The following is a 27,245-nucleotide window of genomic DNA, read 5'->3' on the forward strand; positions in this document are numbered from 1 at the left end:
CAGTCAGAGAAGATACACCTAACCCTCAAGAGATGGGAGGCCCCAGGGAGTTTAGAGGTCTGGTGGAGTGGGGATGGGGTGGGAACATCCTCATAGAGACAAGGGGGTGGGGTGGGGGAGGAGGTATGGGATATAGCACATTCAGAGAGTGGACTGGGAGGGGAATAAAATCTGGAATGCAAAAAAAGAAAAGAAAAAAAGAAAATAATAATTTTAAAAACAGGTGAAACTCTAGTAAATGTGAGTTACTTGGCCTGATGTTTAATATTTCACATTATCAAGTAACCAAATTGATATATACCTTATCTACAGATCATCCAAACTTAAATATGTCCTGTGCTCTGCAGTATCTGCCCTCCTGAGGATAGAGCCTCTGATCACCTCAGGCTGATGGCTACATCTATGAATTGCCACACTGTATATTCTACTCATGTGGTACTGCTAGATGGGAATGCTTTCATCACACAGCTGAGTACAAACATTTCTACCAGGGAGTGTGGACCCCCTTGTCTCTGCTTTGAAAGTAAAAACAACATGACAATGACTGCCTCTGTTCCTGATTCCCAGTGCCCATGATCTTAGATGGTCCTCATGCACTGACTCTGACTCTATTCTGGTCACTAGAAGGCTTTAACTGTAGGGAACACTATCAGAGTATTTCCTCTTGGTGCAGTCAGGGGCACTGAGAACCCAGTTTGGGAAGTTTCCTGGAGGGCAAAGGGCCAGGGAAATGGCTCACTAGATAGAAGACCTGAATTATGATCCTCAACCTATATAAAAAAACAGGCATGGCAGTGTGTGCTTAAAATCCTAGCACTTGGGTTAGCAAGCAGAGAGAGATAGGCATATCTCTGAGACTTGGCCAACTAACTCAGTGAGCTCCATGTTCAGTGTGAAACTCTTTCTCAAAAAGTAAGTTGGAGAGTGCCTGAGAAGATGTTTAAGCTAATACTGGGATTTCTGGCTTTCACATGAAGAGACCCAGATGTGCACGCACATACAAGCATAGACATACACATACACACACAGAGACACCACATTGACAAATCATTAACAAATGAACTCACCCACCTAAACTCTCCACACATCAGACAGACCCTAGCTACCAGGCTGCAAAGAACCACTAAGCAGAGTCTGGTTAGAACCATGGGCCTGATCTTAGATCTACAGGTGTAAGAGTTTGCTGTGTAAGGCCATCAGGATTTCAGGAGGCGAAAGAGGAGGTCCCACTCCACAGAGCATTGGACACATAGCTCTGAAATAAAGAGACAGTGGAAATAGATCCCTTCTCTAATCCTTCAAATATTAGACTCATCTACATCTGGGTGACAATAGACAAGTAAACTAAAATTTTAGTTTGACAGATGACATAAAATGAGAATACTGTGTGTTTTTACAAAACAAAACAATAACCCAGAAGGCAGCTGGGAAGCAGGCCATAGTTGTCTTTATACAGATATGGGACGAACCCGAGGCATTTTCTTAGGTGAGCACTGTGTGCTTCCTTGGGCCTTAAGTCTACTTGTCATAGAATGGATAGGATGCCCCAACCTCAATGCATTGGAGATGATAAAAATACATAGTACCTAGTACACCATCTACCCCACTTATTCAGAAACCATGCATGAGAGTTAATCTTAAGAGCAGGTTGGACTGTTGGTGCTCACCCCGTGTGTCCACATGTCCCCCTCTAACTGCTGAGGACAGAGCTTGTTGTGGAAACAAAGCAAGGGTGTGGAAGGCTAAGAGCAAAACACAGAGGAAGAGAGTCTTGTTGCCTTTAATGGTTTCTAGACAACTTTGCTTCTGTTTACAATGTCCTCCAACATCTCCAAACTAGAAAGCATTTCTCAAATCATACATCATAGACTAATAATAAGGTTTAACTACATTTATCATTAATTATACAACTGTGGAAACAATAAATCACAAGAAAATGTAAGCAAGAAGTTATTTGAGAGAAAGAAATTTATTCATAGCTTTGAACAATCCCAGCAAACTAAATTGTTTAGAAAAGTTCAGAAACTGCTATTGAACAAAACTTTTGACACCACCAGAGTGTGTGCTCATCCTTAATCAAAAGCATATCACCCTTTACAAAGCTGCCTGGAATGCCTCCTGCATAATACCTACAGGGCATTGTAAAAACCATTGTATCTAACCCACTGAGCCTGTCATACAAGGTGCCTGCTCGCCTGAGTATTGGAGCATGCTCATACAAATATGCTAATTTAACGGGAAATAATATAATTATGTTGAAGACAGCAAAGACATCCTCTTCCCGGACCAACTTCTCACCTATGTAGGTTCCGCTGTTGTTATCATCATGTCCAGCATCTTCTAGGTAGAAGGCAAAAGCCAACAGGTCAGGAAACAAAGCAGAATGGTTACAAGCCTAGCCACAGACGCCAGAAGTTCATTACTAGGGCAGGCAGTCATGTAATGCACAGCATGGAGCTGCCCTGCCAATGGATGACACTCAGAAAACGTTTTGTTTTCTATTTAAGTTAGAATATTTTAAAGACCTCATGCAGAGATGCTTTTTTTTTTAAACCTTCTTCAGAGGTTCCTTGATATAGTTCCAAAGAAAATGATTTTTTTAATTATCTGAAATGTTTACACCAGTTGATTCCCAATATAAATTTACTTTTATAAATTAGCTCTTTGATAATATGTAAAATACAGCATTTACTTTGGCTGGCTGGAGTAGACAGAAAGGTGAGACTAGATATACCCTTGCTGATAGGTATGCTGATCCCAAGTTGGGAAGGGAGAAAAAATAATAATGTATTTTCATTAAAAAAACATTTTAAGTTAAACAGTGTGCTGCTATTTGGAGGGATTGGGCAAATTCTGAGCTACACTATTTGAAAGCAGGGAAACAGTTATTTGTCCTCGAGCATTCACACAATCACACCTGGCATAGACTGTAGATACCAAGGCTCTGAGAGGGACAGAACACCTGCCTGTCGTCACACAGATAGCATCAACAACCTTGTTTTTTCCATTTACCTTTATTTAAGAGTAGTTACAGGGATATACACATACTGTGGAAACTGAGATGATTCATTACATAGTTTTTTGTGAAGAAAAAAATATATCTCATACAAAAGAAAGTTTAACCATGATTTGCGATACTGAAAGATGATTGCTTGACATATCTAATTTAATCCTATGCTACTACTCACTAAATAAAGTCGTTAACCACACGGGGAAACTTTTATACATGTACCTTTAATTTCCTCTGAGAAGCATAAAGAAAATGAAAAAGAAGACAGTTAAAAAAAAAAAAAAGCAAACAGAAAATACCATGAAGGTCGAGCAATTCAAGTAGAAAACAACTGAAATAAATTCTACCTACCACATTCAACTGCTTCCTCATCTTAGAAAAGCCAAGGGAGGGAAAACACATATATTTAGACATTTTAAAATGATTGATCAGTAAGTACAGTTTTAGACTGTGCTATAGTCTGCATGTTCAGAATATATTCATTTTAGTAAAGACACAGCGTGGCCATAGAGCTTATTATAAGAAACCAAATGGAAAAAAATAACTAGAAAAAAAGTCAACATTTCTATTCAAAATAGTACCTTGAAAAAGGAAATTTTATTTAATAGATTGGTTAGCTTATAAATCAACACTTTCAATATGTTAAAAAAGCTTCATGGAAAGAAAACAATCAAACGAAGAAAAGATCTCAGAAACAAGCAAGCTTGTCTGAAAATGCCTATGCATTCTGGGATTCCAACAGTATCCTGACAGTCAATTATCACTGTTTCATGGAAGATATTTTATTATTTTTTGTTTTTGGTTTTACTTTACTTGACACAAGTCACAGTCCCTGGCTGGACTATAATGTACTCTGTAGACCAGGCTGGCAGAGAACTTAGTTTTGCTTCTGCCTCTCAAGTGCTGGGGTTGTGGGTGCATGCCACTGTTTGGTTCTCTTTATTCCCAGGTGTTGGCTGTAAAGAGGTTACTGATGGCGTTTCCCACGTTCTTATGCTGCACTTCAATCATGCTCCCCCAGTACTCCCTGTCCATCTTCCCTTGCTCCCTCCTACATGTCACACACGCCCCTCTGCCTTAGTTTACCATTTTGTTTTCCTAGCTTCAACCTAAGAAAATAAATGCTGCATTTAGTTTTGGTGAAGAGGGTTTTTTGTTTGTTTGTTTGGTTGGTTGGTTGGTTGGTTTTTGTTTTTTCGAGACAGGGTTTCTCTGTGTAGCCCTGGCTGTCCTGGAACTCACTTTGTAGACCAGGATGGCCTCAAACTCAGAAATCTGCCTCTGCCTCCCGAGTGCTGGGATTACAGGCGTGCGCCACCACACCCGGCTCTGGTCAAGAGGTTTATCTCACTTTACATCATGGTAAGCCATTCTATCTTTTTTCTAGCAAATGACTTCATTTTCTTCTTTACAACTTAGTAAAGACCTTGGTGTGCATGCATATATCTCATTCCCTTTTCCCACACATTTGTAGATGGGAGTCTAGACTGAATCTGTAACTTGCCTACCATAATAGTACCATGTGGATATGGCACACATTCGGGAGACAAGGGACAACTCTATGATATTGGATCTCTCCTTCCAGTTTTCTGTGTGTCCTGGGGATCAAACTCAGGTTGTCAGATTTGTATAGTGAGCTCCACCACCCACTAAGTCATCCTGCTGGCATAGTCCTTCATTCTTTTAGATATTTGGCCAACAAGTGATATAACTGGATGATACGGACGTTTTATTTTACTTTGATATTGAGTCTTGCTATGTAGCCTTGGAACTCACTAGGTAGAGCGAGCTAATCTTGTGCTTGCAACGGTCCTGTTCTCCCGGTCTCCCAAGTTCTGCAACTATAGGCATGTGCCACCATGACTGATTTGTCTTTAATTTTTGAGGAACCACAACAAAAAGTAGTTTTAAAAAGAAGCTTGTCTTCATGAATTAGTAATTGGATAGCAACTTAGAAGACTGACCAGGAGACTTCTCTTCAGCAGAGATTGGAAAATGTATTGGCAATACACACCAAGCAAAGCCTGAGTCAAGGTGTAGCATATCTCAGAGCAGTGTTATACAGAGCAAATAAGAGGGATAAAAACCCCTCAAAGCTATAAAAAGCAGCAGTAACAGGAAGTACATCAGGAAAAGTGAATACCACTGAGTCACAACACTGGTACAGCTCTATTTGACCACTGTTTTCAAATACGATAGGCAAAGATTATTATTCAGTATCCGACGATGAGCTACAAAGTTAGGATTTATGCATGTTTCTCAGTATTTCTGAACTGCTAAATGCATCCAAAACAAATAATCAGAAGACAAAGAATAAACGGCATAGTCAGAATTAGCAACACCAGACATTGGTGCATATGGAAATCATGCAGGACAACTTGAGTACCACTGTACTGTGCACGGTAAGACACACCTGTAATCCATTATTCATCAGACTGAGGTTGAGGCCAGTTTGGGCAACACAGTGAGAACCAGGCCAGGGCTAGATACAAAGACCCCATCTCATCAAACATACAAATACAACAATAACAACAACAATTCCTGTAAAAATCTTATGAACTATTATAAAGTAGATTGCTAAATCCTGTTTGTTTTCTGCCGGCAATAATAGGATAAGTTGAATATTACAGCCCTGGCTAAAGACTTCTACATCATGGTAATCAGATGATGACAAAGACTACAGGTGTAAACAAAAATTTGAAATGCCAACAATCAACTCACAATAAGTATTTTATGTTACATATAGTATGCTTATTTCATATTCCAATAAGAGGTCATAAATTTACACGCTGTATCAATTTATAAGGTTATTCCTTCATATAGTTATTGAGAAGGATGCTCTCATTTTTTTCAGCACAGTAAAACTAGACATATATATCCAACAGCAAGTTTGTGCTTAATGAATCTCATGTGGAAAAAAACAAACAAACAAACAAACAAAACCCCAAAGGATTCCTTTAGAATTGACAGGATTGAAAAAGGAGGAAAATATATAAAGTATTGATCTCAGAAGAAAGCTAGGGTAACTAGCTTTGGACAACTCCATGAGGACAGGACTTTTAGCCCCATTATACAGACAGAAACACATCCATTCAGTGAAATATAAATGATGTCAACCCAGAAGGCTAGCCATACATGTTTACTTACAAATGCCAAGTCTTTATACTAGAACCAGTTTGTAACTATTCAAGACGAGCTGCAGGACACTACCAATGGAGGGCTGGAACCTCACTTTTTACTCCCTGTATACCACCATTACCTCCAATACTTCTCCCTCTTGAACTGTCCCAACAGTGCTTCTCCGGAGAGCCCGGGAAGGCTAGCACCTGCCCCGTGTTATCAGGATTCAATGGTTTACTGGCTTCAAGCACTGGAAGAACAGGAATAGAAAGCTATGAAACCACAGAGGAATATCCACCAAGGGAATTAGAGGACGCACTGCAAAGGCTGAAGGGGAGGATGCCATGAGCTGTGCACAGCAGAACTGCAGCCACCTCAGCAACGTGGCATTGCTTTCCTAAATCCCCTGAGGTTTCTGATTGCAGTCTTCGGGAAGTGTGGCTAATCCATGACCACAGATCAGCCCCCTAACCATGTACAGATTCATTCTTACGACATGCCACTGGATCTCTATGAAGAACTGGCTTGTAATCCTTCAAACTAGAAGAATCTTCCCTGGACTTGTTGCAGAAGTGACACCATCAGCTACAGCTATGCACAGAATTTACTGCATCAGCACTGTGCAAACACCCAGATGTAAAATCCATAGCCTCACTCATTAACACCTCTTTCCACAAAGCTGGGACCTGTGGGATCATCCTAACAGTTTTACTGAAGGTGAGGCTGTTATAGTTTGGACCCAGGATGCCAAAGGCCCATATTGCCAAGCTATAGGAGGAAGTAGAAGCTTTATAATGGAGCCTAGTGGGAGGGCTTCTGGATCCCAGAGTCATGTGTATGAAGGGGACAGAAGAATCCCCTTTCTCTTTGTCATTTAAACACCCTAGCTATGATATAAACATCTTTGCTCCACAGGCAACCAAGTCATGACTTGCTCCTGGCCACAGGCCAAAACAAGGAGGTAGAGGGGTTATGGACTGGACCCTCTAAAACTGTGAGCCAGAACCACAGCTTTCTCTATAGCACAGGTATTTATTTAGGTATTAGAAAGTTCACATAATGGAAAATACTCAGAGGGCCTTTTAAATTTTTATTTTATATTATGTGCCTCTGTGGGTCTGTACATTTGAATGCGTATGTCCGAAAGGTCACAATTGTTGGATTCTTCTGGAGCTCTAGATATAGGTGTGGGAACTGAACTTGGAGCCTCTACACTAACTGCTGACTAATCTCTCTAGCCCCTGACAGGCACTATTTAAAACTGTGTTTCTATTCATAACAAATGCTTCCAACATTAAGAAAATGCTTGATAAAATTTTAGATACACAAAATTTTTAACAGCATGAGAAATCTGTTTCTGAATTGATGCTATGGGTGTAAACACGAAACACACCCTAAACACACTGAAGGCAGCATTAAGAAGGTATGTGCTCAAGTGAAGTTCTCTATTACAACAACATGTGGGTTTGAATACCAGCACCACATACAGGAAAGTAACACTGCTTTACTGTGTTAAACTCTGTCACTCAATATGATGGATTTATTATGCCCATAATGAGTTATCCTACCTGCTTTCAATAGATTCACCTCATCTGAAATTAAATACTTCCTTTTACATCTACAAGCCCCAAATCAAAATTAGGTAAAATGAAAGATTTTGTGATTTTTATGTTCTAAGTTTTAAACTGTCCAAAATTTTGCACATTTATCTTTTGCCAAGAATTCTATAGAGCTATTTTTAAAGTGAAGAATTTAAATTAATATTATCTAGTTTGCTGTACGAGAACTGTTGAGGTATTTATACTTTGATACCTGCAATGGGAAATTAGGTACTAAAAATAGAAACCATACTTCTATACTCTGCTGTAAAATATTCTATGTGAAAAAAATATTTCCCTACTCATCCTTTATAAAGGCCACAGATACTAGATTTGAATTATATTATATTTGGATACAATTAGGATGACCATTATTAGCTAACATGACTATGTTTCAAGAGAAAAGAAATAAACAATATTTCAAATAAAGAAACTTGTTAGTCCTTTTTACAAAATGAATAGAGATATGGGGATATAGTTCACTGGCAGAGCACTTGCTCGCAAACACAAGGTCCTGGGTTCCATCCACAGTATGGTCCTGCATTTGAGTAAAGGGAGTTGATATATTATACTTATACATGCAAATGAAGCACAAAATAAACTATGCTAACAGAGTAATTGCAGGTTACTAGAGACACTTACCCAGATCTAGGACTTAAGATGCTGCCTCTTGGATATAATAACCCAAAGCTGGTCATATCAAAGAAGGCCCATTGGACATATAATTCTGTCCTTCTGTCTATGTTACCAGTACAGAGCTATTATAAAAAAAACCGTGCGAAGTTTTTTTATATAGTTTTTTATTGTATAAACAATACTTCAAACTGGGGAAGAGGCAGAGAGGGGATGGATCTCTGTATCAAGCTCCCAGTACTTTCATTGTAAGAGTTATTAGGTTTCAGGAATAGTTAAGAAGGAGACAAAGTTTGGAGTGAGACAAAAGGATGGACCATTTAGAGACTGCCATATCCAGGGATCCATCCCATAATCAGCCTCCAAACGCTGACACCATTGCATACACTAGCAAGATTTTGCTGATAGGACCCTGATATAGCTGTCTCTACTGAGACTACATCGGGGCCTAGCAAACACAGAAGTGGATGCTCACAGTCAGCTATTGGATGGATCACAGGGCCCCCAATGGAGGAGCTAGAGAAAATACCCAAGGAGCTAAAGGGGTCTGCAACCCTATAGGTGGAACAACATTATGAACCAACCAGTACTCCGGAGCTCTTGACCCTAGCTGCATATGTATCAAAAGATGGCCTAGTCGGCCATCATTGGAAAGAGAGGCCCATTGGACTTGCAAAATTTATATGCCTCACTACAGGGGAATGCCAGGGCCAAAAAGTGGGAGTGGGTGGGTAGGGGAGTGGGGGTGAGGGTATGGGGGACTTTTGGGATAGCATTGGAAATGTAAATGAGGAAAATACCTAATTTAAAAAAAAAAAGAAGCAAACACTTGTTTAAGAAGCCTGCTTTCTGGATATTACTAATATCTCTTGGTTGTTAAGTGTCACACAACACTCAGGACCTTGTACAGAAATGCTCCTCTCAAAGCCTGGAGTGCTCATCAGTAGTAATATATATTTTTCATAAAGTTACCTTTTATTTTCATTGGCACTTGGAACAAGACTTTAGCACAGAGATAAACACAAAGATAACATGAAAAGAACTTGCCTTCTTTTGCATTCCATGTTGATACTAACCAAGTCACTGTGCCGCTCTAGAATTATCTTCTATGAAGTTTTTCAGTGATTATGATATACTTAGGATCAAATAAGGAGTAAAATTACAGTGCCATAAGCATTCACACAGTGATAAGAGAAAACAAAGTGATTTAATGTGTCATTACACGGGGATATTTAGTACTTCATTCTATGATGTACTTCCCTGGGTCTCAAGCACACTTAAAATTTTAGGTAAAAAAGATTAGGAACTGTGGACACGGCTCAGTCAGTAGAATGTTTTGTGGCTGCACATCACCCTGGGTTTCATGTCCACACTTCCTAAGGTAACCATGTGTTACTGTACATCTATATTCCTAGCACTCAGGAAGTGTGGGCAGGAGATCAGGACTTCAAGATTATTCTTGGCTGCAGAAAAAATCCAAATCCAGATGGGATTACACAAGAGCCTAGCTCAAAATTCTTGTCTCCTTATTGTATTTTTTTTTTCATAAAGTTACAAATCATTTCTTCTAAGGTTCCTTTTCTAAAAGATCTATTTTTGTGTATGTGTGTATGTCTGTGTTCATATCTGTGGGTATCCAAGAAGAACATGTTGGATCTACTGATGCTGGAATAAGAAGCAGCTGTGAGCTGCAGGGTGTGCTCAAAACCAAATCTGGTCCTCTGCAAGAGCAGCACATGTCCATTGACATCATCTGCAAGAGCAGTCCGTGTCCACTGACATCCTCTACAAGAGCAGCCCGTGTCCACTGACATCCTCTACAAGAGCAGCCTGTGTCCACTGACATCATCAATTACTTTTCTTCGAGCATTTAACATCACTTCTACCGAATTTCTATTTTTCTTCCTAGAATGGTCCTGTAACATGGAAAAGGTTGTAACAATGGGGGGTTCTCATTCTAAAGCTCTCCTCAGCATATGAACAGGCAGCCTAACAAAGTGCTACATGGAGAAAAAAGAACAATAGAGTTTAACATGTTTCTAAATTCAGAGCCAATGCAACCATTTCTGTAGACAGCACAGGAATTTCAAGTAGAATTTCAATTTTGGAGAATAAAAGATACTGGCTTTCCTCAAGATTCACAGAAAACTATTCTCTCTGAGAAATGCTATTTTTAAATAGATGCTGATGGATAATTTGGATAATCTTGGGCAGAATTTCCTATCTCTTAGTGAATAAAAATCAAGGTCCAAAAGGAGGGCCATTCAGAACACTAGCCTCAATGTCAGCACTGGGAGGCTGAGATAGAAATCCCACAAGATTGACACTAAAATGGGACACACTTGAGACCTTGTCTCAAAAACCCAAGAAGAATGGGGAAGGAAAAGAAGAAAGGGAAGAAAGACAAAGGGCAGGACGTGAACTTACTACTTGTTCTGTAGTGCTGAGACTGGAAGCCCAGGCTGAGAGCTGGGCAACGCTTTACCACACAGGTATGCTCCTGGAGTATGTGAATGCGACTCAAAAACAAATGCAACCAACCAAACAAATAAATTAAGATGATAATTTTGTAAAGATACCTCTTGAAATAAATACTTATCAGATCCAAATATTTAAATATTAACATAAAATGAAATGATGCCAAACAATGAATAAAAAAACCTCCATTACATCTTGTGTTTATACCAACACTCTACAAACACACACAACACACACACACACTCAAATCCACACACATTTATACCAAGTTGAGAGAGCAATTAAAAAGTTACCCCTTCTATGTATTTCTTTGAAGAAACATATGCTTAGTACATTTTCAAAATAAATGACAATTCCTAACTACTTCAAAGAGTACGGTTCTAAGCTGACTACAGTTCAAAGCTGAGGACATTTTCAAATTTGAGAGTAGTCTCATTTCCTCACTGTTCAGTGGCATACTTCATCTAAAAAGCACTGAGTATATTCCAGCCACGCAAATTCCCCACCAAGGTCCAAGTTCAGTTCCTCAGAGATGGAAGAGCTAAGTATTACAAGTCACCACGCGTAGAAACAATGCAGCATTGAGTTTCAGGCCTTCTGACCTCTTAGAAACCCATAGGTATTAGGAGGAACATATCTTCCCCCACCCCAGACTGAACAGCAGCAAAAGCAAGCCGGCTCTGCTCACTCTGGCGGAGATTTACTCAGCTGTAGTCTGGCTTCCTTACTATGTGAGTCCTGGGCTGTAAGTGGCTACAAACTGAAGGAAATAACAGGAGATGTGAAAAATGCAGCAATACTAAAAACAGATGTTGGGATAAAATTTCAGGGCCATTTATTTGTTCCTTTCACTTTTTAACATGCAATCTGTATGATTTTTAAAGGGGGGGGGACTTTTTTTTCTCTTTAAATGCCCAGACACATGGAACATTTACAGAGATGAAGTGTACGAGATGGAAACCTGAGGGGGCAAAAGAGGGAAATAAAGACAAGCAGAGGGAAGGATGAACTAAAAGAAAAAATGTCCCAAGAAGCATGGATGTTCTTAGGCACAAATGCTTTTGTGCCCAAGAAAATGATAGTTTTATTTTGTTTGTCACTAATTTTTACTGAGAAATATTTATTCCAAACTCCCTGATTTGGGGGTCGGGAGCAGAGCTGTAGCTCTATTACACAGCCTGTAAGCGCTGGAAGTTACTGATGGCTGTCTCAGGCAGTGAGTCGCACATTACAATGAACAACCTACCATATATTTTCTTGCAAAGATATCATATTACTGTGCATTACTTCTGTGTTGGGTTTCCGAGAAATAACAGTCCACGAGCTACTGCAGGATACCATGACCCCTCCTCCCCAGAGCACCTGCTTTAACAGTCAGAAACCAATAGCAGGATCAGGTTACTGTGCACTCTTATTAACAAACTTACATGATTTCGTGTTGGAAAGTTTCAGAGGCTGAACTACTATTTCTGGTCGTCTCAGAGCCAGTCTCCTGGGGGAAGAAAAGGTCAACAATGTGCCTATGAACTTTCAGCTGAGGTTCAAGGTTAACAGCACCAAAATATAAAATTTGTAAGGATGATCTTGAAAAAACTTAAGACAATATCTTCAAATTAACTAAATCCACAATTTTAAATTACCCCATCTTTCCTGAAAGGACTTTACTTTTCCATCTTTCCCTGCAGCACACACCCAGATATTAATGTGTGAGTGTCTGCTGGTTTCACAACGGAACCCCAAGAGTACCTGGTACTGCCATATTACTTTTAGTCATTATTCATACAGTTAGACAAAACAGAGCTCCAAATCCAAACCCAAGGGATAATAGATTCGCAGGCAGGGTTTGCAACTCATTTTTATCATAACTGCTAAAGTGATCTTCTGCAGGACACAAAAAGTCATTTGAAGAAAGGTCACTGCGTTGTGTTGGTAGCTCACCGTTCCTGGAAGTGCTTGGAGGGAATCAGGCCCGCTCTGGGGTTGGCATCTCCTTCATGCTTAGCCTGCCACCATGTCACATCATCTTGGCTCATAATCTGAAGAATGTCCCCCTTCCTGAAAGACAGCCCTGCCTCTTTACACGGGATTGCCTTGTCTTCCTTAGGATCATAGTCAAAGAGGGCTTTGATAAATATCTGGAACAGAAGGAAAAATGGGAGAGGTCAATGTGTCTGTCTGCGTTCTTGCAACTTAGACTTTAGAAATGGTAATTTTCAAAGCCGATATGTATTAGTTGAAAAAAAAATAACATTAAATCACCCACCCAAACAATATTTTAAAGACTTACCTTGCCTTCTTTAGAAGGTGTCTCCTCTTTGGTGCTGGGTATTATCTTAAATGTAATTGCTCCCTTGGACTGACTCTGGTATCAGGGATCAAAGAAAAGGTCATTGCTAGAGGTAAGGAGAACATACGACAGACAGGTAGGGAGCGAAACACATCTAGGGATATTTTGTCTTGGTATTCTCCTTAGAAGAAGCCAGAAAACTAAGTTTGTAGAAATTCTGGAAACACGATAAAGCTCTAAAGTGTGTCAATTCTGCTCAAAATCACATTTACACTTTTATAACCTGTGCACTTAAGGCATCAATACATCTACTGCCATCCACTGTTATGTTATGTCAAAACAGACACAAGCACACAGTATGAATGAGGCTTGAAATGAGTATAATAGTTAGTGACCAGAACAGATGACACAAAGATAAGAACCTGACATTAAGCATTGGTATCCATAATTGATGAAATAAAAACCTGATACCAATACTGTCCTTTCTGTGGTTATGAATATGGGTGAAATTCACTTGGCAGCAATATGCATTGGAAAAGCGACTAAGCACAGCCAGGTCAGGTTTATTCTGGTGGGAAGGTAAACAGTGTGTATAACAAATCCATCGAAAGATTTAAAGGCAGACGAATGTCTATTCCCATTTAATTAAAACAGTAATTCCATGAACCAGATACTTGCTAATTGTTTCAGTCCAAGGCTACCTCCTTGTTGGTGGACATTTATAAAGGCGTCTGTTGGAGGTACTCACTCATCTTTCTATTGCTATAGGTTTGCATTTTTATATACCCCTATACCTGAACTTAAGACTTAACAATTCCTATGACTAAAACAGTTTCATTCAAGTTTTAGCACTATGAGTGTGGGTCAGAAAGAGCCTCACACCAGCAGTTCAAATGCCACGTTCACACTGACCAGAAATTCCGAAGTTATAACCTCATTCGACCCTCAAGGAGCATCAGCAGGTTGTTACTGCTGCCTCCATTCACTTCGTGAAGGAGCATACTGACACTAAACACAGAAGCATTTCTAAGCATGTGAGCAGCACTCTGAATCTGAGGGCGCAACCTAAACCAGGCTGAGACACCTAAGACTTACAAAAAGGTAACAGCTTACCAAAATCTTTATTATTTCCTCAGGCCTCTTATCTTCCACTGGGATTCCATTCACTTCCCTCAGCTCATCACCCACGTGAATAAGACCTGACAAATACAAACCCAGTACGTGAGCAGAACCACAAAACAACACTGTGACTTGTGACTGTTTGGAACAGTCAACTGGCCGCCATTCCTCAAAGTGACTTCCGTGCCAAAAGGAGGCCTCCACACCTCACACGCTTCAATTGTGCACGTCTCCAATGATGACTATTATACAAGTAGATAACAGGACCTTGGTCTCTATCTGAAAATGCTAATGACTGGTAACTTAGAAAGTAATTTATTTTTATTATTCACTATTTTTATTTGGTATGACTGTGTACATGTCACGCATATCATGTTTGCACAGATATGTATCTATTTGTATATACATAGACCAGTGCTCAAATCTGGCATCATAACTTAGGAGGGAAACTACCGTGTTTTTGAGAATGGATCTTCCACTGGCCTGGAACACACCTAGATCTGGTTACACTGGTTGGCCTCTAGAACTCCTGAGAACTGGGATGATAAGCACATTTCACCACATTGGATTTTAATGTGTATGTTGTTGATAAAACCTGGTCCTCACACTTGTACAACAAACCAGAACCTAAAATTTGTAAATTCATTTTAAAAATTGCATGCACTAGGGTTGGAGAGATGGCTCAGTGGTTAAGAGCACTGACTCCAATTCCAGAGGTCCAGAGTTCAATTCCCAGCAACCACGTGGTAGCTCACAACCATCTGTAATTGGTTCTGATACTCTCTTCTGGTCTGTCTGAAGATAGCAACAATGTACTCACATATATAAAATTAATCTTAACAAAAATTGCATGCACTAAGCAGTATGTATCAGAAGGAGTAAAATAGATCATAATATAACTTGTAGGTTTAGGGCTCTATCTCTGTGGCAGAAACACTTAAATAGAATTGCCAAGGTCATAGGTTTGACCTCAGTACTGTGGAGAACACTTGGGAAGACTGTATAAGCTAAGATCACTGAGGGAGATTCATCTACTATTTATCTGTCTGGTGTCTACATTTCAACATAGTGAGGAACATCTTGTTCTTGGTTCTGCTATATTGGATCAAAAGAATTACTCTCAGAACACAACACAATTTGCTTTTATTCAACGAATGAAGAAGCTCTTACCACTTCTATCTGCAGCTCCTCCCCGCATGATTCGGGCCACAGTGATTGCTCCAGTCTGCTCATCTTTTTTAATGGTAGCACCCTTTCAAATAAAAAAAAAAAATGGTGAGAGACGAAAAAAGGCATTTGTGAGAAGATTTGTGAAATGGGTTGTAAGACAGGTGTGAAATAACTCTTACTTGGAACGACTAGAGACTACTACAAAAAGAAACGGGTCAGGGAGCAAACATACCGACTGTCCTTCAGAGACTCCTCAGAATGTACAAAACTTAAGCTACATGCCACTTAGTACTTCAGTACAATTAAAAATTCATACGATCTTAAATCTCTTCCAACTCATGCAAACATTTTCTTCTTTAAACTATCTTAGACTGCTTTACTTTGGAATACTTGCTCATTTCATTTTGTCCATATATCACACGATAGGAGGCTGGAGAGATGATGGGTCAGTGGTTAAAAGTATGTACTACTCTCACAGAAGACCAAGGTTCAATTCCCAGCACCCATGGTGATTCACAACCAGCTGTACCCCCAGTCCCAGAAGATAAATGTAGGAAGAATACTTGTGACACAGACATACATCATGAAAACAAAATATCTCTTTGGATAATCTGGGTCTTTTGTTTTGTTTTGTTTTGTTTTTCCCGAGATCCATAGCAGAATGCACCCAGGGCTCTGGAGATTAGGACATGACTTCTTTGGATGCAAATGGGGCATTATTCCACCAGTCCCAGGTCCTTTGCTGCAGTTCAGCACCATAGGAATTCTAATGCCAAAATAAACAGTTCTATTTATATTGTCAAATGTTAGATACCAGGTTAATTTCTCTTCGTTATTTTAAAATAAATCAGCTTTCTAGAATAGCTGTAAGCACAATTTTCAACCACATCATTTAATTTCTAATCAGGCATACTTGGCTACATGTTAAATATTTTCTTACACCTGTCAGTAGGTTATATTTCAAGGTTATTGCTATTAAAAAGCAGTAGAATGCCTATTCTTTTATTTGGATTTTTGTTAGATATTCTAAGTCATCTCCTTTGGATGAAGATGTCCTATTTATCTTTACGGTGTAGGGGCTCAGAAGAAGCATATCTTAAAGAGAAGTATAATGCTTTACGCTCATCTGACTTGGCTCCCTGTGAGATCTACTCATGTCTGAAGATAGATGCAGAACAGGCTCACCAGGGGCTCTCTATTTTTGACCAGGCGGATTATTTTCACAGAGTCTTCCTCGTCATCAATATCGTCAGGCACGGGAGGCAATACAGGATCGTAACTCTTTTGAGCCACAGTATCATGTACTGACAGCAAAGCCTGTAACACCAAAGGTTCATAAAACATTCATCAGATATGAAACCATAAATACATTGAAGTACTAATAAAAACCAAATAGTACTGTGCTCTTGTCATATTGATTGTAAGGAAACCATTTGAAGCAGGATGTCTTCGGTTCAGGGAGTGGGGTGGGGCAGTCCTGTGGGATTGTGGAAGGCAGACCTTCTCCACTGCACCTGTACCTCCACTTCCAGTAACAACGACATATGGCGTCAAATCTGCATTCCATTTTTTCTAACCTGTATTTTCTCTAGTAATTCCTATAGGGTAACAGCTGGGGCACATTTTATCAGTATTCCTTTTGAAAAAAATGAGGACACAGACACATTGCCAATGTGTAAACAGAAGCTTGAGATACTGCCCATATCTTCTTAAAATTTTAAAAGCATCTTTGTATATGACTGTGAAACATATATGCATGTATGTATGTTTGTGGATATGTATGTGAGTGCATGTGGGGCATGGGTACATTTGTGCACATGTGGAGGCCTGAAGTTAATATCAGGTGTCTTCCTTGATCCCTGTTCATTGTATGTACAGAGGCAGGGCTTTTCTCTGAATCCAGAGAAGAACATTGCTTCAGCTAGTCTGGCCAGCCAGCTTCTACTTTTTTTTTTTACATTTTTTTTTTCAATTAGGTATTTTCTTCATTTACATTTCCAGTGCTATCCCAAAAGCCCCCTATACCCGCCCACCCCACTTCCCTACCCACCCACTCCCACTTCTTGGCCCTGGCATTCCCCTATACCGAGGCATATAAAGTTTGCATAAACAATGGACCTCTGTTTCCACTGATGGACAACTGACTAGGCCATCTTCGGATACATATGCAGCTAGAGACACGAGCTCCAGGGGGTACTGGTTAGTTCATATTGTTGTTCCACCTATAGGGTTGCAGACCCCATTAGCTCCTTGGGTACTTTCTCTAAGTCCTCCATTTCAGGCCCTGTGATCCATCCAATAGCCAACTTTGAGTATCAAGTTCTGTGTTTGCTAGGCCCCTGCATAGTCTCACAAGAGACAGCTATAACAGGGTCCTTTTAGCAAGATCTTCCTAGTGTATGCAATGGTGTCAACATTTGGAGGCTGATTATGGGATGGATCCTTGGTAAGGCAGTCTCTAGATGGTCCGTCCTTTTGTCTCAGCTCCGAACTTTGTCTTTGTAACTCCTTTCATGGGTGTTTTGTTCCCAATTCTAGGAAGGGACAAAGTGTCCACACTTTGGTCTTCGTTCTTCTTGAGTTTCATGACATTCACAAATTGTATCTTATATCTTGGGTATTCTAAGTTTCTGGGTTAATATCCACTTGTCAGTGAGTACATATCATGTGAGTTCCTTTGTGATTGGGTTACCTCACTCAGGATGATGCCCTCCAGGTCCATCCATTTGCCTAGATATTTCATAAAATCATTCTTTTTAATAGCTGAGGAGTACTCCATTGTGTAAATGTACCATAATTTCTGTATCCATTCCTCTGTTGAGGGACATCTGGGTTCTTTCCAGCTTCTGGCTATTATAAATAAGGCTGCTATGAACATAGTAGAGCATGTGTCTTTCTTACCAGTTGGAACATCTTCTGGATATATGCCCAGGAGAGGTATTGTGGGATCCTCCTGTACTACTATGTCTAATTTTCTGAGGAACCGCCAGACTGATTTCCAGAGTGGTTGTACAAGCTTGCAATCCCACCAACAATGGAGGAGTGTTCCTCTTTCTCCACATCCTCGCCAGCATCTGTTGTCACCTGAATTTTTTATCTTAGCCATTCTGACTGGTGTGAGGTGGAATCTCAGGGTTGTTTTGATTTACATTTCCCTGATGATTAAGGATGCTAAACATTTTTTCAGGTGCTTCTCAGCCATACTGTATTCCTCAGGTGAGAATTCTTTGTTAAGATCTGCACCCCATTTTTAATGGGGTTATTTGATTTTTTGGAGTCCACCTTCTTGAGTTCTTTATATATATTGGACATTAGTCCCCTATCTAATTTAGGATAGGTAAAGATCCTTTCCCAATCTGTTGGTAGTGTTTGTGTCTTATTGACGGTGTTTTTTGCCTTACAGAAGCTTTGCAAATTATTAGGTCCAATTTTCCATTGTCGATCTTACAGGACAAGCCATTGCTGTTCTATTCAGGAATTTTTCCCTTGTGTTCATATCTTCCAGGCATTTCCCCACTTTCTCCACTATAACTTTTAGTGTCTCTGGTTTTATGTGGAGTTCCTTATACCACTTAGATTTGACCTTAGTACAAGGAGATAGGAATGGATCAATTCACATTCTTCTACATGTTAACGACCAGTTATGCAAACAACATTTGTTGAAAATGCTGTCTTTTTTCCACTGGATGGTTTTAGCTCCCTTGTCAAAGATCAAGTGACCATAGGTGTGTGGGTTCATTTCTGGGTCTTCAATTCTATTGGTGTACCTGTCTGTCGCTATACCAGTACCATGTAGTTTTTATCACAATTGCTCTGTAGTAAAGCTTTAGGTCCGGCATGGTGATTCCACCAGAGGTTCTTTTATCCTTGAGAAGAGTTTTTGCTATCCTAGGTTTTTTGTTATTCCAGATGAATTTGCAGATTGCACTTTCTAATTCGTTGAAGAATTGAGTTGGAATTTTGATGGGGATTGCATTGAATCTGTAGACTGCTTTTGGCAAGATAGCCATTTTTACTATATTGATCCTGCAAATGCATGAGCATGGGAGATCTTTCCATCTTCAGAGATCTTTAATTTCTTTCTTCAGACTTGAAGTTCTTATCATACAGATCGTTCACTTCCTTAGAGTCACACCAAGGTATTTTATGTTATTTGTGACTATTGCGAAACGTGTTATTTCCCTAATTTCTTTCTAAGCCTGTTTATCCTTTGTGTAGAGAAAGGCCATTGACTTGTTTGAGTTAATTTTATATCCAGCTACTTCACTGAAGCTGTTTATTAGGTTTAGGAGTTCTCTGGTGGAATTTTTAGGATCACTTAAATATACTATCATATCATCTGCAAAAAGTGATATTTTGAATTCTTCATTTCCAATTTGTATTGCCTTGATCTCCTTTTGTTGTAGAATTGCTCTAGCTAGGACTTCAAGTACAATGATGAATAGGTAGGGAGAAAGTGGGCAGCCTTGTCTAGTCCCTGATTTTAGTGGGATTGCTTCCAGCTTCTTGCCATTTACTTTAATGTTGGCTACTGGCGTGAAGTAGATTGCTTTTATCATGTTTAGGTATGGGCCTTGAATTCCTGATCTTTCCAAGACTTTTATCATGAATGGGTGTTGGATTTTGTCAAGTATTTTCTCCGCATCTAACGAGATGATCATGTGGTTTTTGTCTTTGAGTTTGTTTATATAGTGGATTATGTTGATGGATTTCCATATATTAAACCATCCCTGCATTCCTGGAATGAAACCTACTTGGTCAGGATGGATGATTGTTTTGATGTGTTATTGGATTCGGTTAGCGAGAATTTTATTGAGTATTTTTGCATCGATATTCATAAGGGAAATTGATCTGGAGTTCTCTATCTTTGTTGGGTCTTTCTATGGTTTAGGTATCAGAGTAATTGTGGCTTCATAGAATTAATTGGGTAGAGTACCTTCTGCTTCCATTTTGTGGAATAGTTTATGAAGAACTGTAAGTAGATCTTCTTTGAAGGTCTGATAGAACTCTGCACTAAACCCATCTGGTCCTGACCTTTTTTTGGTTGGGAGACTATTAATGACTGCTTCTATTTCTTTAGGGAATATAGGACTGTTAAGATCATTAAACTGATCCTGATTTAACTTTATTACCTGGTATCTGTGTAGAAATTTGTCCATTTCATCCAGGTTTTTCCAGTTTCGTTGAGTAGAGTCTTTTGTAGAAGAATCTGAGGGTGTTTTGGATTTCTTCAGGATCTGTTGTTATGTCTCCCTTTTCATTTCTGATTTTGTTAATTAGGATGCTTTCCCTGTGCCCTCTAGTGAGTCTGGCTTACGGTTTATCTATCTTGTTGATTTTCTCAAAGAACCAGTTCCTCCTTTGGTTGATTCTTTGAATAGTTCTTCTTGCTTCCACTTGGTTGATTTCGCCCCTGAGTTTCATTATTTCCTGCTGTCTACTCCTCTTGGGTGAATTTGCTTTCTTTTGTTCTAGAGCTTTGAGGTGTGTGCTCTCTCTAGTTTCTTTTTGGAGGCACTCAGAGCTATGAGTTTTCCTCTCAGGAAGATTTCATTGTGTCCCATAAGTTTGGGTATGTTGTGGCTTCATTTTCATTAATCTCTAAAAAGTCTTTAATGTCTTTTTTTATTCCTTCCTTGAGCAAGGTATCATTGAGGAGAATGCTGTTTAGTTTCCACGTGAATGTTGGCTTTCTATTATTTATGTTGTTATTGAAGATCAGCTTTAGTCCATGGAGATCTGATAGGATGCATGGGACAATTTCAATATTTTTGTATCTGTTGAGGCCTGTTTTGTGACGAATTATATGGCCAGTTCTGGAGCAGGTACCATGAGGTGCTGAGAAGAAGGTATATCCTTTTGTTTTAGGATAAAATGTTTTGTAGATATCTGTTAGATCCGTTTCTTTCATAACTTCTGTTAGTTTCACTTTGTCCTTGCTTAGATTCTGTTTCCATGATCTGTTCATTGATGAAAGTGATGTGTTGACATCTCCCACTATTATTGTGTGAGGTGCAATGTGTGCTTTGAGCTTTACTAAAGTTTCTTTAATGAATGTGGCTGCCTTTGCGTTTGGAGCATAGATATTCAGAATTGAGAGTTCCTCTTGGAGGATTTTTAACTTTGATGAGCATGAAGTGCCCCTCCTTGTCTTTTTTGATAACTGGGTTGGAAGTCAATTTTATTCGATATTCGAATGGCTACTCTGGTTTCTTTTTTCAGACCATTTGCTTGGAAAATTGTTTTCCAGCCTTTCATTCTGAGGTAGTTTCTGTCTTTTTCCCTGAGATTGGTTTATTGTACATAGCAATATGTTGGGTCCTGTTTGTGTAGCCAGTCTGTTAGTCTATGTCTTTTTATTGGGGAGTTGAGTCCATTGATATTAAGAGATATTAAGGAAAAGTAATTGTTGCTTCCTATTATTTTTATTGTTATGAGTTGGCATTCTGTTCTTGTGGCTGTCTTCTTTTAGGTTTGTTGAAGGATTACTTTCTTGCTTTTTCTAGGGCGTGGTTTCCGTCCTTGTATTGGTTTTTTCCTGTTATTATCCATTGAAGGGCTAGATTCGTGGAAAGATAATGTGTGAATTTGGTTCTGTTGTGGAAAACTTTGGTTTCTCCATCTATGGTAATTGAAAGTTTGGCTGGGTATAGTAGCCTGGGCTGGCATTTGTGTTTTCTTAGTGTCTGTATATCATCTGTCCAGGATCTTCTGGCTTTCGTAGTCTCTGGTGAAAAGTCTGGTGTAATTCTGATAAGCCTGCCTTTATATGTTACTTGACCCTTTCCCTTTACTGCTTTTAATATTCTATCTTTATTTAGTGCATTTGTTGTTCTGATTGTTATGTGTTGGGAGGAATTTCTTTTCTGGTCCAGTCTATTTGTAGTTCTGTAGGCTTCTTTTATGTTTATGGGCATCTCTTTCTTTAGGTTTGGGAAGTTTTCTTCTATAATTTTGTTGAAGATATTTGCTGGCCCTTTAAGTTGAAAATCTTCATTCTCATCTACTCCTATTATCCTTAGGTTTGGTCTTCTCATTGTGTCTTGGATTTCCTGGATGTTTTGAGTTAAGATCTTTTTGCAGTTTGCATTGTCTTTGCTTGTTGTGCCAATGTTCTCTATGGAATCTTCTGCACCTGAGATTCTCTCTTCCATCTCTTTTATTCTGTTGCTGATGCTTGCATCTATGGTTTCAGATTTCTTTCCTAGGGTTTCTATCTCCAGCATTGCCTCACTTTGGGTGTTCTTTATTGTGTCCACTTCCCTTTTTAGGTCTAGTATGGTTTTTTTTTTTTTTTCATTTCAATCACTTGTTTGGATGTGTTTTTCTTTTTCTTTAAGGACTTGTAACTCTTTAGCAGTGTTCTCATGTATTTCTTTATGTGAGTTATTAAAGTCCTTCTTGATGTCCTCTACCATCATCATGAGATATGCTTTTAAATCTGGGTCTAGCTTTTTGGTTTGGTGCCCAGGACTGGGCGAGGTGGGAGTGCTGCGTTCTGATGATGGTGAGTGGCCTTAGTTTCTGTAAGTAAGATTCTTAAGTTTGCCTTTTGCAATCTGGTAATCTCTGGAATTAATTGTTATGGTTGTCTCTTGTTAGAGATTGTTCCTTTAGTGATTCTGTTAGCCTCTATCAGCAGACATGGGAGACTAGCTCTCTCCTCTGAGTTTCAGTGGTCAGGGCACTCTCTGCAGGCAAGCCTCCTCTTACAGGGAAGGTGCACAGATATCTGGCATTCGGACCTCCCTCCTGGCCGAAGATGAAGGCCCAAAACAGGACCTGTCCCAGAAGTTATGTTGCTCCGGTCTGTGACAGAAGCTGTTAGCTTCTGTAGTCCACACTCTCACCTGCACAGACTAGTCTCAGAGGGATCCGAGAACCAAGATGGCTCCCCCAGGTGCTCTGGCAAAGCCCTCCCGGGCGGGGCGGTCACCTCTCCTCTGGCAGGGAAGATGCCCAGATGTCTGGAGCACGAAAAGGGGTCTGTCTCAGAAGTTGTCCTCTAGGGACCTTGGGGATGTCCGCCAACTCTGTGCCCAGGTGACCAAGTGGTGGCGCTGACCGGAAGGGAATTGTGACCCTGGTCAGGCCGGGTTTCCTGCTTCCCTAATGCTGTCTCAGGTTTCTCGCGATTGAATTGGAACAGAAGTTGTGTTCCACTCACCGGTGGTCCTAAGATCGCGTGGAGAGTCCTCTAGGGGACCTTGGGGGTGTCCGCCGACTGACTCCACACCCAAGGTGACCCAGTGCCAGCCAGCTTCTTGGGTGATCTCTTCTCTGCTTGCCTTGTGCTGGGATTATAGGTAACTGCCACACCCTTTTATAACATGTTTTGATCTAAACTCTAGTGTTCAGTCATGTGACACTGAGACATATGGGTGTTTTCATATATTTTTATTTTTTCCCCTAAGCTGTGGATGTACCTCAGTGCTTGTTCAGTGTCTAGGAAGCCCTGAGCTGACTCTCAAACATTTTATAAACCAAGTGTGGTTGTACATGTTTATAATCCCAGCACCCAGGAGGTAGGGGCACAAAAATCAGACATTCAAGGTCATCTTCCATATAAAATGAGTTTATACATAATATCATCTCCTCTCCCTCATATGTATATGCATATGCATGTGTGTTTGTATACATTTTTTGTTCTATCAACAGAGAATTGATCAATGCCATCACTCACTGGTTTGTGACTTTTTTGTGTAATGGGTACATATTAAAGAATAAAAGTATATTATAACATTGTCTCATATAGGTCAATGAGGGTAGAAAATGCTGGAACTCTGCATGTCATATTTCAGATTAATGCATTTGAGAGGTCTCACTTGCTGCACTATCCATACTGGATTCTAGCTAGAGATCATGTTCTCCTCTCCAGTCAGAACATCTAGTCCATAGCTTACTAAATATACTTCTCAAATATATTCAAAACCTATTTCAATCTTCCTAATCCAACTCAAAGATGAACAAACTATACCACCTGTTTCTGTAAAGTTTGATGGGAGTTATCATAATATTGATTTCATATAGTCTGTGGTAAATGTCATGCTACAAAACCAGGGGGGATAAGATGGGAAAGACTACATCACCACTGCCATGCCTACAGAAGGTACTATAATAGCTTCTATGTGCCTATCACTTCCTTCCTTCTTCATCTTAAATAATTCCTTTTCATTGAGGCCTGGCCAAAATATCCATTACAGAAGGATGCTCCTTGGTTTATTTAAAAAGTGTGTTTGCTTTTATTATTCCATTTTTATCTTTGTATGTGTTTGTTTGTTTGATGTACAGACATATACACTATAGCACAGGTGAGGAAGTTAGGACAACATCTGCTGTCAGTCATGGCCCTCCACTGGGATGGAGAGAGACTTGCTCTCTGGTGGGTGTGCATACCAATCCAGGAGACTCAACAGCTTCTGAATGCTTCTGTCTGCAACACACTACCATGCCTGGCTTTACATGGTTCTAGGGGTATAACCATGTAAACACCAAGCTATATCCCCAGGCCTATTTCTGGGTTTCTTGACCTCAGTATTGTATTTGCTTATGCACAATTAGAATTGTTCATGTATTATATTTGATATTTTGTACCATTCCATTGCTATTAGTTATCAAGATATCAGAAGCTCTGGATGGCAAAATGGTATCAATTTTTAAATTAAACAATTTTAATAACTCTAATATATGCGCCAATTGTTCTTTGCATCTCAGAGGATTAAGTCCAAGAGTCGCACTAATATCATGCACTAATATCAAAGTCCTCAGATGCTCATGTGCTACATAAAATGGTATGATACATGAACAAGCTTATGTGCACTTTTTACATGCTTTAAAACACCTGCAGATTCCTATCACTCAACACAATGCAAATACTATGGAAATAGTTGTTGTACTGTACTGAAAAGAATTTTTGTATGTGTACAGTACATGTTCAACATTTTCCAAATATGTTTAACCAGGGACTGGTGGAATGTGTCTCTAAAACTCTGACTTCAATCAATCAATCAATCAATCAATCAATCAATCTTTCTCTCTCTCTCTCTCTCTCTCTCTTTCTCCTCTCTTAATACCTAGTCTCAAATATTTCAATTAACAACAGGAAAATGATGAAAACAGCCTGCACAGCCTGCACCAACCTCTGCAGCCTGCACAGGGCAAGGACAGCTCCTGGTTTTTAGTGCAGGGGAATCCTCATGACTGTTAAAAATAAACCAAAAATTAAAAGCTGTGACATGCTAACTGAACAAAATGTAACCTCAGAGGGCTGAAACTTGCCCAAGTAACTTAATTGTATGACAGAAAAAGAATCACAGATATTGACTATAAGAACACTACTGTGCTCAATATCAAACACACATGAATATAGATCAATCAAAACATACCAGACATGCCAAAGAAAGCATTACTCATAAGGATCAAAAAACTGAAGCAACAGAACAAAATTCTGAAATTACTCAGAGGTATAATCAGCTAAAAACAATAGTCTTAGTCAGTGTTCTATTGCTATGAAGAGATACCATGATCAAGGCAACTCTTATAAAGGCAAACATTTAATGCTGCTGGCTTATAGTTAAGAGGTTCAGTCCATTATCATCATGGTGAGAAGCAAGACACCATGCAGGCTGACTTCGTTTTGGAAGAACCATCTTGATCCAAAAGCAGCTAGAAGGAAACTGTCTTCCACAGATAGCCAGGAGGAGATTCTCTTCCACACTGCATGGAGCTTGAGCCTAGGAGCCCTCAAAGCCTGACTACACAGTGGCACACTTCCTTCAAACAAGGCCACACCTATTCCTACAAGGTCACTTTCCATGGGCCAAGCATATTCAAATCACCACATGTATTAAAAGCTATTACTGTAGGCTAGGGAGATGGCTCAGTAGGTAAAATTAAGCTTGATGTCCTCAGGATCCCCAGAGCTCACATGAAAACCAGATGTGGTAGTGAGTATCTAATCCCCATATGTGATCTCCATAAACCCCTGGCTAGACACAAGGTAAAGACAGTAGAATCACCCAGATGTTTGTGGGTCTGTTAGCCTGGTACATGCTGTGAATCATCAGAAACAAGACTCCATCTCAAAAAGGTAAAAGGTGAAAACCAGCTGCTGAAAGTTATGCTCTAACCTCTGTATGTGGGGTACTACACACCACCACCACCACCACCACCACCACCACCGTACACATATATACCATATCATGGTTACATAAAGAGAAAGTAACTCTGCAGAAGACAAAGTGATATAAAATATCCAAAATGAAGCAAGAATAAAAATATATTAAGGGAGGGGTTAAAGAGATGGCTTAGCAGTTAAGAGTGTGGGCTGTTCTCCCAGAGGACCTAGGTTTAATTCCTAGTACCTGCTTGATGACTCACAACTGCCTATAACTCCAGTACCAGGACATATGGCCCTCAGGGCCACCAGAGCACATGATACACATATATGCAGACAAAACACCCATACAAAAAATAGAATAATAGACAAGTGTGGGATTTTAAATAGTCTAAAATAGGTACTTAGACTCTTTGAAGAAGTATGACTATTTTTCAGAAAATATGGAAAAAATGTCTCAAATTTAGTGAAAAAATAATAAACTCACATGTTCATGAAGCTTAAGTACCTGAATACATGTAAAGAAACATTAAATAAAACTGCTTAATATATGAGAAAATTCTAAAATCATGTACCAGAAAAAAACAACAGCACATTACATATAAAAGAGTGAAGATGAAAGTAACTTCTATCAGACATAAAATAATGTATAGAGCAACAGCACAACACCTTTAAAATACCTGAAAAGATATACCCAGCAAAAATATCTCTCAG

At 39.5% G+C, this 27,245-nt stretch overlaps 1 protein-coding gene across 8 annotated transcripts in view; it reads right to left on the minus strand.

Annotated features, from left to right (window-relative positions):
* Positions 1-27,245, minus strand: part of Mpp7 (MAGUK p55 scaffold protein 7) — a 293,217-nt gene that overhangs the window by 90,516 nt on the left and 175,456 nt on the right. For 5 of the 8 annotated variants that reach the window (XM_085833410.1, XM_085833408.1, XM_085833407.1 and 2 more), the window contains exons 6-12: positions 16,601-16,732; positions 15,416-15,497; positions 14,240-14,325; positions 13,127-13,201; positions 12,778-12,974; positions 12,267-12,331; positions 6,270-6,380 (exon numbers count right to left, since the gene is read on the minus strand). In XM_085833410.1, the coding sequence (XP_085689536.1) occupies positions 6,270-6,380; positions 12,267-12,331; positions 12,778-12,974; positions 13,127-13,201; positions 14,240-14,325; positions 15,416-15,497; positions 16,601-16,732 (748 nt within the window). Of the gene's footprint in view, positions 1-2,298; positions 2,338-6,269; positions 6,381-12,266; positions 12,332-12,777; positions 12,975-13,126; positions 13,202-14,239; positions 14,326-15,415; positions 15,498-16,600; positions 16,733-27,245 lie in introns of all 8 variants that reach the window. The other 3 variants (XM_085833413.1, XM_029472157.2, XM_085833409.1) reach the window with 2 other exon arrangements.

This window comes from Mus caroli, unplaced genomic scaffold (assembly GCF_978045245.1).
Source record: "Mus caroli unplaced genomic scaffold, Mus_caroli_1 scaffold_19, whole genome shotgun sequence".
Lineage (NCBI taxonomy): Eukaryota > Metazoa > Chordata > Mammalia > Rodentia > Muridae > Mus > Mus caroli.